Source organism: Andrena cerasifolii, chromosome 5 (assembly GCF_050908995.1).
Source record: "Andrena cerasifolii isolate SP2316 chromosome 5, iyAndCera1_principal, whole genome shotgun sequence".
Lineage (NCBI taxonomy): Eukaryota > Metazoa > Arthropoda > Insecta > Hymenoptera > Andrenidae > Andrena > Andrena cerasifolii.
In genome coordinates, this window is record NC_135122.1 from 10,163,916 (window position 1) to 10,176,031 (window position 12,116).

The 12,116-nt window shown below is 48.1% G+C and overlaps 2 protein-coding genes across 2 annotated transcripts; one reads left to right on the plus strand and one right to left on the minus strand.

Moving 5' to 3' along the window:
- Positions 1-710: 710 nt before the first annotated feature.
- LOC143369474 (lysosome-associated membrane glycoprotein 5) lies at positions 711-7,891 on the minus strand. The gene is made up of 7 exons (XM_076813492.1): positions 7,645-7,891; positions 5,692-5,828; positions 4,525-4,710; positions 4,333-4,449; positions 3,790-3,877; positions 3,586-3,727; positions 711-3,406 (listed from the first exon to the last, which is right to left on the minus strand). Exons 1-7 carry the CDS (start codon positions 7,874-7,876, stop codon positions 3,196-3,198), a joined length of 1,113 nt encoding a protein of 370 aa, XP_076669607.1. The 5' UTR covers positions 7,877-7,891; the 3' UTR covers positions 711-3,195.
- A 1,080-nt stretch (positions 7,892-8,971) lies between these two features.
- On the plus strand, positions 8,972-10,587 carry LOC143369477 (macro domain-containing protein CT2219). Its single transcript, XM_076813495.1, has 6 exons — positions 8,972-9,202; positions 9,280-9,406; positions 9,590-9,847; positions 9,921-10,037; positions 10,094-10,302; positions 10,378-10,587. Exons 1-6 carry the CDS (start codon positions 9,188-9,190, stop codon positions 10,462-10,464), a joined length of 813 nt encoding a protein of 270 aa, XP_076669610.1. The 5' UTR covers positions 8,972-9,187; the 3' UTR covers positions 10,465-10,587.
- The last annotated feature ends 1,529 nt before the right edge of the window (positions 10,588-12,116 follow it).

Genomic DNA, 12,116 nt, shown 5'->3' on the forward strand with positions numbered 1-12,116 from the left:
AGTATGGTGTGAATTATAAATCAAGTTCTTTAGGTGAATTTGTCAGGGTGAAATCTTATAAGCTAATTTTGACCCACTTCACACCATGCTATTCGAATACATCAGTATTCGAATAATAACATTCGAATAGTATTCGAATAATAACATTCGAATATTCAAATATTCGAAGTTTATTCGTAGCATTCGAGTACTTTGTAAAATATTTGAATATTAAATTATTCGAATAGTCCCAGCCCTACTTACCGCCTGGCCCGTTTCCCCTCCTTGGCGTGGTCGCGCAATTAAAAATCCAATCCCCCATTGACACTGTTTTCCGTTCAAGCTAATGATGGGACGCTACTGCGGGAAAGCTGCAATCTTACCGACGCGATCCCTCGATTACATAACTGCTAGGTACTGTCTATAGGAAGATTGGTTTCAGCACAAAAATACATCTTCGTAATTACATATATAGACCATCTTCGTGGCAATGCCGGCGTGTCGTAAATTAACATTTCCGTAGCTTAAAAAATTGAAACGTTAAGAGATCCCGCGGTGGGGCCGCGCTGGCAAGGGTGAAGGGGACTCGATTCGTGGCGCTCGCCACTCGCCACTGGAGTTGCTGGAAACTCGCGAGAATCAGGGGCGCATTCCTCGCTTCTGCCAGCACGGGCTCGCGGTTCGGCCACGGCTATGACGTTCACTTGCTCACAGAAATACGATACACGATATTCATAATACGTATATATTTATATATTTACACACGAAGTTTCAACTTTAATATGCACTTGGAAGACAGAGGTTCATACATTACGTACATATCGATAATTGTAAACTTGCACGCCCCGTGCGTGCCTTATATATATATATATATGTATGTGTTACACGTGCGCGTAAACGCGATATGGTTCGTAAGTGTAAATTAGGTACGCCATGTTATTCCATTTTACTTATTCTCGGTGTTTCCCTCCTTCCCCCGAGACGCTCGTCTTCTCCCTATCGTTCCATCAAATCTCCCTATCGTATCGTCTATCTATACCGATCGGGCCTTGGAGAAAATACGAGTTTCTAATTCGACTCGATCATCCCAAGACACAGCTTAGTTCGCTAATATATCGTCGAAATGGACTATCCATGGACTAATAATGAGTACACGCTCGTGTGATATGTTAAAGAATGTTCAAAAATGTCGCGCGATCGTCGAAGCTCGCCACCCACGTCGATTTTGCGCTCGAGATATGCCGAGACGCTGGATACGCATTACACAGGCCGAAGAGAGAAAAGAACGGAGGTAATCCTTTGGAATGGTCTACAAGCATGTACATCCAGTTCCCTTGCGCGCCGGAGAGTGCTCTCTCGTCTTGGAAAATCGAATGACCCATGAATCGCGAGCTTCGCCGATCTTCATCGCACTAACATATTTACATGATATGTTACATCGAGAGTTATAAGATAAAAATGAAAGGTTCTATTCTACCGATCGTTACACACGTAGGAATTAGATAGAAGATCGCAAAGCACGATCTAAAAATGATATGCTCGTCGCTTCCAGTGCCACAGTTCCTTAAAACGGAATAATCAACAGTTTACGTGAATCGCGAGCGTGCGTTCACTATCAAAGTTCAAAGCCAATTTAGACTTTACACCGTGGGCGTACCTGGCGATGATTCGCCCGCAATGAAAGGTGTAAAGATTCGTTTCATCTGTATCTCATCCGATGTGAGAGCCGTGAACAAAGTGGAGCCGGTCTCTGCTTCTGATCAATTCGCATTCACTGTGGATGAATCGTCCGCGATGCACATCCACGGTGTAAAGTCTAAATTGGCCGTTTGCATACGATGGTGAGTGGTGAAACACACTGGAAATCAATTACACAGCGGCAAACATTGTTACAGTTCGGCTGTCTGGTATGAAAACGGAATCTGCGATTAACGTGAAATTGGAAACGCTCGGCGGTGTTCGCCGAACCACTATTCACGCGTTAGAACGCAAGAAACTATTCAGGCATAGATTAAAACCGCCACGGACACGAACGTGTCTACTCTGTCGCGAGATATTACTTACTTATTACTTAGGTACCTATAGTTTGAGAATTCATAGCTGCCTGATAGGGCTCTGCCTCCTCACGAGGACACCATTGCCTCCAACGTTCAACTCTTAAAGTAGAGGAAACTGGTAAACGAAAATGCCACCGTAGCGTCGATATCGTGAAACACAATTATACAATGCTCGCCTCGATAATGACATGTCTTACATATTAAAAACCTTGAACAAACTCCGCTGGACCTGCAATCGATGAAATTAATATACATAGGTACTTAGGTATCGTCGACTACATTCTACAAGTGTGATCCGCGGGGACGAAAATCGAATATTCCGCGAGTATTTGCTGTTCGTGTGTCTTCATAGACGGCCCTATAACATTCTTCCCTTCGGCAGGGATAAGTGGATCAGCGTCCATCTCGCGAGTCGAACACCTATCGATACAACCATCAGAGTTTGCGACAACAGATGTATCCTTTGCGCGATAGTGGATTTCTCCTCGGGGAACGATCTACAGTGTAGATTCAGCACTCTACAGCAGGCCTGTCCAACATTTGCTCCCGCCTTCGGAGATGAATCGCGGGTGGTTGCGAGCAATATACCACGTACAACGCTCGCAAACCACCCGTGGTTGCTCTTCGAAGGCAATAACGACGGTTGTGCCCTACCATGGGGACCTTTCTCTCTTGAGGGGCGCGAGGGGCCTGGCTGGATGCCTTCGAGAGCGAAGAGCAACTCGCGGTTGCTCGTGCGAGCAAATCCCCGGACAGGCCTGCTCTACAGAAATAGGTATTCGAATATTACGAATCCGTGTAGCAGCTTGCACGCATCGAGCCCATTCATCGTTACGCTATGATATACGTGTAGATATGTATTTGAAGAGTAAGATAGCCGCGAGTACGACTGATCCGCGTTCCCCTCTAGGTAGTCGATGAAAAATAAGCGCGATCTACTACCTACCGGTCTGTAAACTCCAACAAGTATCCGCAAACGGTGACGGATCTCGCGTGAAACGTTTACGTGGTGGTGATTCTGTGATATGTCCGCGAGCTGACCGCGATCTCTCCACCAACTTGAGAACGATTTACTGGTTGCTGCGTAGGAAAGGTCGCTGGCGTTCGTTTTGGCGTGGTGCGGTCCAAAGTCGAAATTGCGTGCAGGGGGTTGAAGCTCCTACTCCATGGTGTCGTACTTGACCTTCTTTACCTTGAAATGGCGATAGGCTGCGTAGCCCGTGATGGTGAGCAGGACGGCAGCGGCTAATGTCGAGCCGACCGCCACCGGCGCGGTCTCGTCTCGGAAGCCGCGCGCGCTCAGCGACGTGCACGAGAATTCCGCTGCGAACTCGTTGTTCTTGAACTTGAACGGCTGTAGCTTCATGTCCCTGTAATTCCCACCGGCACGGCAACCACGCGGCATATTTCAGAACTAAGTGGCTCGAAAGAAGGGAGGGAAATTTCATGGCTACGGTGGCCTGTTGAGGTGGAATCAGACGGCGCGAGGACTCGACGAGTCGCGCGCAAAGCTCGCCGTCTGATTCCACCTTGAAGTACATCGGTATACCTGAGTAGCACGCTGGCATGGTTCTTGCCATCGGTCAGGGGAATTTCCGTCTCTTCGCTGCAGGCGTACGACTTTCCAACCGGCGTTGGGAACAACGTGGCGCTGTGTTTCTGCCCAGTACTACTCAGCCTGATTGTCTTGCCTTGAACGGAAAGGAAATTGCAGCGAGGATGAGATTATCGGACGCAGGGAATCTCGACTTACCTGGCTGGTCGTTGTGCTCGAAGTGTTCGTCGCTGGAGTTATAAGTGAGCTCGATTTTCTCCACGTACCAGCGTTCGCCACCCGGGGTCTGGAATACGTAGCTGTGTTCATTGTTCGGCTTGTTGATTTGTTACGCCAATACCGTAAACGCCGCGCCGCCGCGAGATTTTCATGTGTTGGCGATAAAAGTCGCGAGCACGGAGACGCCGCGCCGCGGTGCAATCGTGGCTCGTGGCCAGCCACCGAACGGCAATTTTCACTTCATATTTTATGATCGCGAGTTAAAGTTTCCGCGCAGCGTGTAAACGAGCGAGTTATCGCGAGAGCGTTCGTCACGCGACCTACGGAATGGAAGGAGGAATTAGAATCGGGGGAAAAGGGCTGGGTATCGATCTCCGTTTCAAGAGACGACCGTCTTGTGTGCACGCCGAACGCAGTAACACAGCTTTCGTGACCTCGATCGCGTTTGAAGGGACCTCCCGTGTCATTGGCCAGTCGCACGCGAGCGAGACGCGTCCAGAGGGGTCGGCGTTGAATTATTACCTTAGCAAAGCTCCACAAAAGTACGAACGCTTTCCATTTCAGGGACATCGTAACCGTGTTCTCGTTGTCGCAGTTTCCAGTCACCGTGGCGTCGATTGGCACGTAAATGTTCGCTTCCTAAAGAAAATCATTGCGTAAGTACATATTTCACCACCCTCTCGTTTACTTTCCATAAGTGCCATCGGCTCTTACTTGATCCTCCCCAAGCTTCGTGCGATACTTCACGGTGATCAGGGCGTCCACTTGCAGAAGGATGCAAGCTTGTCCGTTGCTGCGGTCCAAACGGTACAAAGGTGGTTCCGTGGAGAGCGATCTGTGCGTTGTCGTTGACTCCGAAGGCATCGCCATGGTACTCCTCAGCTCAAAGTTCACCACCGACTTCAAAGTGATCGTTGACATTAGAAATTGATTTAAAAGAGTCGAGTCGGTTGACTATATATAAAAGCGCGAGACAGGGCGCAGAGGTAGGGGGTACCTACTTGGAATAAACAACGGAAACCTTACGAGTTTTCCTCGAAAAATCGAAGAAAGTGTTACGTTTCTGAAAACGGCTTCGGCCGCGCTAACAACTCGCACGTGATTTGATGGGCGTGCCGACGCCGACGACCACCCTATGTGTCTTGGCAATTGTAAAATCTTCTTAGGTTCGACACGTACTCTAATCTTTAGTTATTCGAGTATAATTTACCCGAATCCAGTTACAGCGTAGTGGAGTTCTCGATTCCGTGGAGCAGCAATTAACCAGGAAAGTGCAATTGTTATTGGAAGGACCTTGACGCGCCGCGACGAGGGCGGAAAATGGTATGACGCGTTCCCTTTGCGAAAATACTCGAGCAGCAACAGGCACGGTTTATCGGTAGTTCTCCCCAAAGCAATTATCGCTCGCGATCGCGTTCCTATCCGACTGAATTTCACTTGCATCGACTCGATCTATATTTAACAGACAATCTCGATTGCGGATCGTAGGGGTGAGGTTGAAGGCGAGGGAAAGACCGCGTTATCGGAAACAATAGTTGACTCCTTCGAAATTAACACGCTACCACCCACTCTCACCCCTGTCACGGTGTCTCCTCCCTACCCTTCTCTCCACAACTATAAAGCTCACGTATCACGAGCCTTTTAAATAATTATTGTTCACGCACACGTTAGAAGTTACGGCGCGGTTACTACATAGCATGTAGTACATACTTTCTACGCATGTATCGATCGCGGCACAAGTGCCTAACGCGTTCAGCGTGGGCTTCCGCAACGATTAAATATTCACCTATGTCGCGACTCCTTTCATCCTTCCTCTGGTTCACGCGACTCGAAAAATTCTGCCCGCTCGCGCTTCAGATTAATTCAGACGAATCAACTTACCAACGATTGCTTGGGCTTCGGACCAGACATGTTGACGTGGACTTTCGACAATCTACGAGTCGTGTACTGTTGCTCGTCCAGTCTCTCTGTCGTCGACGTAGGGCTGGGCACGCTGAACGCCGTACTAAAGACACACCCTGCGGAAAAGTCGTTCGTTAGACGTTAAGCCGCGCACGGGTTTGTAACGGGAAGACTTGGGTTCTCGAACTTCATAGCGTAACGTATCCTACGAGCTTAACGATACAGAGCTTTCCAGTTTGTTACGAACATTCAACCGAGGACGATATCCTTACAATTAGCAGCAGCATACATTACGCTTTAAAAAAAGGCATCCTGCTTTTCGCTTTTATGGAAATGAAATGGATCATTTGAATCCCGTACAAATTCCTTTTTCTTATACGCTTCGATAAGTTGAATTGCTGCTTATTTATGCCACCCCATGTCTCGGGCAGTCCAAACGCAACAGTGGTCTTGATACAACTGCCCGTGCAGACTTTCTCGCCCCCTAACCGTAAGGTAAACGGCCCAGTGCTTAAACAAGGCCCAATAATTAAGAATTGAGAAGAAATTTTGTTAATAATAACAGTTTTACTAATTTACCAATAATTAAAAATTGAGAAGAAATTTTGTTAATAATAACAGTATTACTAATTTATTTATATAGATACAATTATAAGCTTACATAACTGAATAGATATATCATGCAAAGATATTATTGTACAGTAAAGCTTCGACAGTTTCAATCTCGCTTCTTATCTAATGGGCTCAATGAAGCGAGAGAATATTTTTGTAAGGTTGTAATTACTTATTATTTTATATTTTTTAAATAGTACAGTTGTTTTGGATTTATCGAATGGGACACGCTATGATTTTCATTTAATTACTGGGCCATATGAACAGTTTCATGTTTTAATTAATTTAAAACTGTTCCTTTAACAAATGTAGACTCTTGTTACTTCATCTGTAAGTAGAAACTTTACGCTTTCGAATAATCATATTTAGTTATAATTTTATACTGTTTAAATGTAAAAGAAATTGCAATTATCTCAACTGCTTCCTTAACTGTTCCACCGCTGGGCCATTTACCTTAACACCGCTTTCACGCGACAACGTACCTATCCAAATTTTGTTACGCTACGCCAGAGGTGCACGAAGAGCTCTTCGCGATTCTGGGCGCAGATATCTCAGGATCCGAGCGGCTCTTTGTGCACCTATGCGCTACGCAGGTACGACTTCCGTTCACACTGTTACGTTATGGTGTTGCGTAACGCCGTTACGTTACAAATCTGTACGTGCCTTTAGAGTTAGAGGTACCTTATATTCGAATCTCACGGAAATATTACACGAGCTCTGTCGCGAGACCTCTCGCAGGTACCCTGAACCGAATGTATTTTCAAGGTGGTTGACTCCTCGAGAAACGCTACGAAGCGATTGCACGGCACGCTCTGACAGCGTTCCTTATCTTTCCCTAAAACCGAGAATACCTACCTCACGCGACTACCCCTACCCGTGGTCACGGTAATAGAATATTTTCGTTGAACGCATTACCGATCTAAATGTAGGCCCGACACGCTCCCCGTCAGATTAACAACACAAGTGCCTTAACACGATCCCTTCGGCGGTTTCGATCTACGGATTAGAAATTCCCGATTGCGCGGAAATTTCAGCCGTAAGTTGGGCTCCACGGATATCGTGACACGTTCCTGTTGGGTTTGAATGTCCTGCCCGACAAATCGGCCCTATTTAAGTGTCTCGTATCTCGTTGTTGCGCGCTCTGCGTTTATCTCGCGGCAATAAGTTGTCACTAAGGTGTGAAATACGATGCCGTTGATTCGCGGCGAGCTGAGGCGAGGCTTCTGTTACTCTTGGCCACGAGCTAATCAAACTATCGTCTCGCAGGATTTCACGCGGACTCGTCGAAAACCGTGGAAACGTGTCGAAGGGTAAACTCACAGAACACGAAGATCGTCTTGGTGTGATCCACGCGGCGCGACATCGTCCCTGGCTGCCTGCTCGCACCGATATGTTCCAGTAGAAACAACGAAAGGATAAAGAGAATGAAAAAAATATGCCCCGTCGTGCCAATTGCACGCAAGACGCTTCTACCTAGGCGACGTTCACGAAGCTTGTGAGGCGAGCGAGGAAGCTCGGGCGCAGGTGGATCGATAGTAGAAGCTTTCAGCATGCGCTGCGATGTCTTCCTGATACGTATGTGTGTGTAGATGCGAGTGTACATGTGCGTGTGCATCGAAGAGCGCAGGATGGTCGTTCGCTCGTTCGCCCGTTCGTTCGGTCCCCTTCGGGGTGGCGTTGTCGGTCATGTCGAGCGTCGACGTAGCTCGGCGTTTGCGTCGGCGTTACTTTCCACTTTTCATTCACTTCCTGCGCTTCGGGCTTCATTGTCAGTTGCGAGGTCACTTAAAATCCATAGAATCGATCACCCCATTCGATTGGAGATTCTTGTCGCGCTTCGCTGAACGGATTTCGTGCGGAAATCATATTAAATACCAAAGACACTGCTAAACCTTGAGTGGCGTTTTCATGAAGAGATAAGAGAACGGAATCTCTTTCTTTTTAATTAAAATTTTACAATCGAACCGAGTATCGTTACTGGAAACAGTAACTTGTACTAGAAGTTTCGCGCTACAAGCAGGTATCACCTTATATGGGACGTGGCGTCACCCGATTCCACCCCCGCACGGGACAAAGGGCACGAGGGCTGAACGATGTGGCAAGAACAGATTCGGTTGCATCGAATCGTGTGTCGCGTGGGCGGCTTGTTACGTAGAAAGTTCAGCGTGTTGCCAGTACGTGGAACGTTCCGAAAAACTTTAAAGGCATTCGATCCTTGCTTCCCGTTGATTAGCATCGCGCTGAACAGCGTAGCATTTATTACAACCGAACGAAATTGCTACTCGTGGATTTCACTTTCGATGGATATTAGCCAAGCTACGCGTGTCCTAGTTACGCCCACTCAAACACCTTTCCCACGCCAGACAAATATCATCTGATACATTTTAAAGATTTTGTAGCTTGCCTTACATATATATCATCGAAAATTCATATAAACCATCCAACTGTTTGGTTGGATAAGAATCCTATTTATATGTAAGAATTATTTAAATTTAAATATAGTACCGTGACGTCCCGAGTAGATGGCGCACGCGGATAACGAAAGGTCAAAAAAGTTTAGAGCATTTCCACGTCAGATGTCTACACGGGTGTCTGATTGCACTGGATCGCACCCTTTCTTCAAAGGGACTTTAGGTTGTTTAGGTTTTCGCCGGTTGGAATCGTGTATCGTGACCGACGGACGGAAACAAAACAACGCGATTTTCCCCGGATTTTCGCCGTGCCTAAGTTCGTGCGTGTAAGCTAGAGTTTAACACGAGTTCGCGGAAAGCGAGGGATCTGCGTGATTTCCCGTCTTTCCGTTTAAGGATCAACGAATCGATGACAGATAAAAGTCGTTGATGTCAGTTTCCACTGGAAGATTATGCTGACTCTGATAGTAAGAGACAGGAGGATATCAGCAAGGGCCGACCAATTGAACTGCGTAGTGAGAGAAGAATTGTTTCTGATTTCCAGGCGACATTCGCCAATCGTTTCCCCGTTACCGCCGTACTTCGACCGACCGTTCAGAATTGCTTGTCTAGAAAGAGCTTTGCCGCATCTGTCAATCCCGAGGCGAAGATGTCGTTCGACGTGGAAAAGCGTAAGGCACACCCCGATATCATTTTGTTTATTGCTGTAGTTACGTAAAGCGCGATCGGTTCGCGATATTCGAATAGTTATCGTCCCGGCGCACCGTGCACCGGGCCTCCGTTCATTTACGCGAGTTTTACGATGGGAGGACGGGCACGAACCGTTCTTCACCGCCGTTGTCTCTGTTGAATAGAGAAATTCTTGACCATGCTTTCGGAAGAGAAAAGAAAATTCTACAAGGGGACAGTAACCACGTTGGATCAAGTCCCAACGTGGGTAGAGTACTGGAATAAGAATAAAATGAACATCGGCGTACTGACGCTCGAGAAAGTCGAAAAGGTCGACGAGGATGTAGCTAAGGCAGTGTCTATGTGGCAAGGAGACATTACGTCCCTCGAGATAGACGCGATCGTCAATGCTGCAAATTCCAGTCTACTCGGCGGTGGCGGAGGTACATAGGAATCTTTCCTACAAATATACGGAGGAACGTACGACTCGCTAAAAGGGTATAAAATATTCTCTAGTTGACGGAGCTATTCACAGAGCGGCTGGACCAAATTTAAAGAAAGAGTGCGCTACTTTGGGAGGATGTCGCGTCGGAGAGGCTAAAATAACGGGGGGCTATATGTTGCCCGCAAAACGTTAGTACACACAGAAAGGCGTAAGAGGTAGTTGTTTCATGGATGTAATGTTTTAGATGTTATTCATACGGTTGGCCCGCAAGGGGAAAAGCCAGAAAAGTTAAGGGAATGTTACGAAAATAGTCTGGCCATTGCCAAAGAGAACCAGTTGCGCACGATAGCTTTCCCCTGCATATCGACTGGGATTTATGGGTACCCGCAAAGACCAGCTGCCAAAGTAGCTTTGTCCACGGTCAAGAAGTTTCTACTCGACAACAAAGACGCAGTAAGATTTCAACTGGACGGTGTACGACCTTAGAGGAGGTTGTTAGAGCGGCGATAAGACTTTTTAAAATTACAGGTGGATAGAGTTATCTTTTGTCTATTTCTGAAGAGCGATAAAGACATATACGAGGAATTGTTACAGAAATATTTCGCTGTCGATTAGATATACCATCGATTGGCAGAGGTATCATCCCATATTTTGCGATTACACTTAACGCAAGTGTTACAAACTTGTATGAAAGTATACGTGAAATAATATTCGTACAAAACCTATAAAAAAAAGTACGCGTTCTTTCCTAGAAGCCTCCCCTATTGAAAACAGCCGAGGATACGGTTCAAATATTCGCGGGCAGCGCGTCGCTCGTGAATCTCGTGATCGGATTGTCGCATTGTCGGTGATTGGTGCGACGGCAGCGCCTTAGTTTCACGGGTCGTCCGCATCGTGTTTCGGTCCGACGATGGCGTGTCGCCATCTTGAAAAATCGAAGTGTGGTAATGTCTGTATGTGGTAATAGGTGGGGGACGGTCGTTAATGTGGTGCGTCTCGTACGGAAAATCTGTCACAAATGGGTAAATATCTGTTGTACTGAAGTCGGTGGATTCGAGAGCCGTCCGGTCCCGTGGTTATCGCGTCGGCCGGAACGAGGGAACGCTGGTAAACCAAGCACACCCATAGCTTTTCGCGTAGTGCTCCTCTCTCGCCGATCTGTCGTGGCGAAGGTGTGCGCTCTCCCGAGCGAGATCGCGGTTAGTGAGTAGTGCGTGAGTCGAAAAGAGGATAGAGTGACAATTTCGCGGAACCTTGGTACGATTTTAGGGAAGATCGGCACGACCAGGCTCCCGGGATACCATCGTTTGGCCGCGAGTTAACGCGAGCGGACGTTGTTGCATCGTCCAACGTCGCTAGAGCGAGCGGAGTGTGTGCGTGTGCGCGTGTGCGGGCCGCGGCATGAAAGTCCACGAAGACGTGGTCCGTCAAAGGAAACCATCGAAATAAAGGACGGAAGTATCGGGTAATATCGTGATCGGGATTGGGACCGGGACGTAGGTCGTATATATCTGTTCGGTGGGTTTGGTTCTATCGGGCGGTTACTCGCTTGCTCGCTCACTCGTTCGTTCGTTCGTTCGTCCGTTCGGACAAGGCGGACGTACGGACGGAGTCCCGTAATCCTGAATGGCCGCCGCCACCGCTTTCTAGGTTACTGACGGACACTCAAAGAGAGCGACGGAGAACGAGTTGGCACGGGAGAGAGAGTGTGCGTGAAGAAGAGAGAAAGAGTGCGTGAGAAAGAGAGAACGAGAGAGAGTGAGTGAGAGAGGTAGAGCAGGAGCGAGAGAGCCTTAGAAAGGGAGCAAGCGATTGGGACTTAGTGGGGTGTAGAGAGAAAGAGAGAGAGAGAGAGAGAGATAGAGAGAGAAAGGTACCGAGGAACCGCGAGCGCGCGCGCTCGCTCGCTTGCTTGCGTACGACTCCATACACGACCGAGCACCGATGTGCGGCCACCGAGGTACGCGATCACCGTCTCCCGGGTGTGTTCCTCGCGTTCGTCGCCGATCCCAGATCGGGGACTCGCTGCATGTGGCAGACAAGGCTTAAATCGCTGGTGCTGCTGCTGCCACCGCCGCCACCACCGTCGTTGCTGGTGCTGCTGCCGACGTCCTCGTCTCCGTCGCTGTCGTCGTCGCCGTCACCGTTTCTGCCTCCGCCTCCGTTACCGCTTCCACCGCTGCCTTCCGCCGTCCTCATCGCACACATCGGCATTGCCGCCGAGACTTTACTTTAGATAAACGAACGCGTGCTGCTCTCGTATTTGT

Coding starts and splice junctions, on each gene's coding strand:
- LOC143369474 (XM_076813492.1), bottom strand. CDS start 7,876: ATGCTGAAAGCTTCTACTATCGATCCACCTGCGCCCGAGCTTCCTCGC. Junction 5,829..7,644: donor CAAGACGATCTTCGTGTTCT/GTGAGTTTACCC, acceptor ACTTTTCCGCAG/GGTGTGTCTTTAGTACGGCG. Junction 3,728..3,789: donor CGAGCACAACGACCAGCCAG/GTAAGTCGAGAT, acceptor TTTCCGTTCAAG/GCAAGACAATCAGGCTGAGT.
- LOC143369477 (XM_076813495.1), top strand. Junction 9,407..9,589: donor GTCGTTCGACGTGGAAAAGC/GTAAGGCACACC, acceptor TCTGTTGAATAG/AGAAATTCTTGACCATGCTT. Junction 10,303..10,377: donor TACTCGACAACAAAGACGCA/GTAAGATTTCAA, acceptor TTAAAATTACAG/GTGGATAGAGTTATCTTTTG.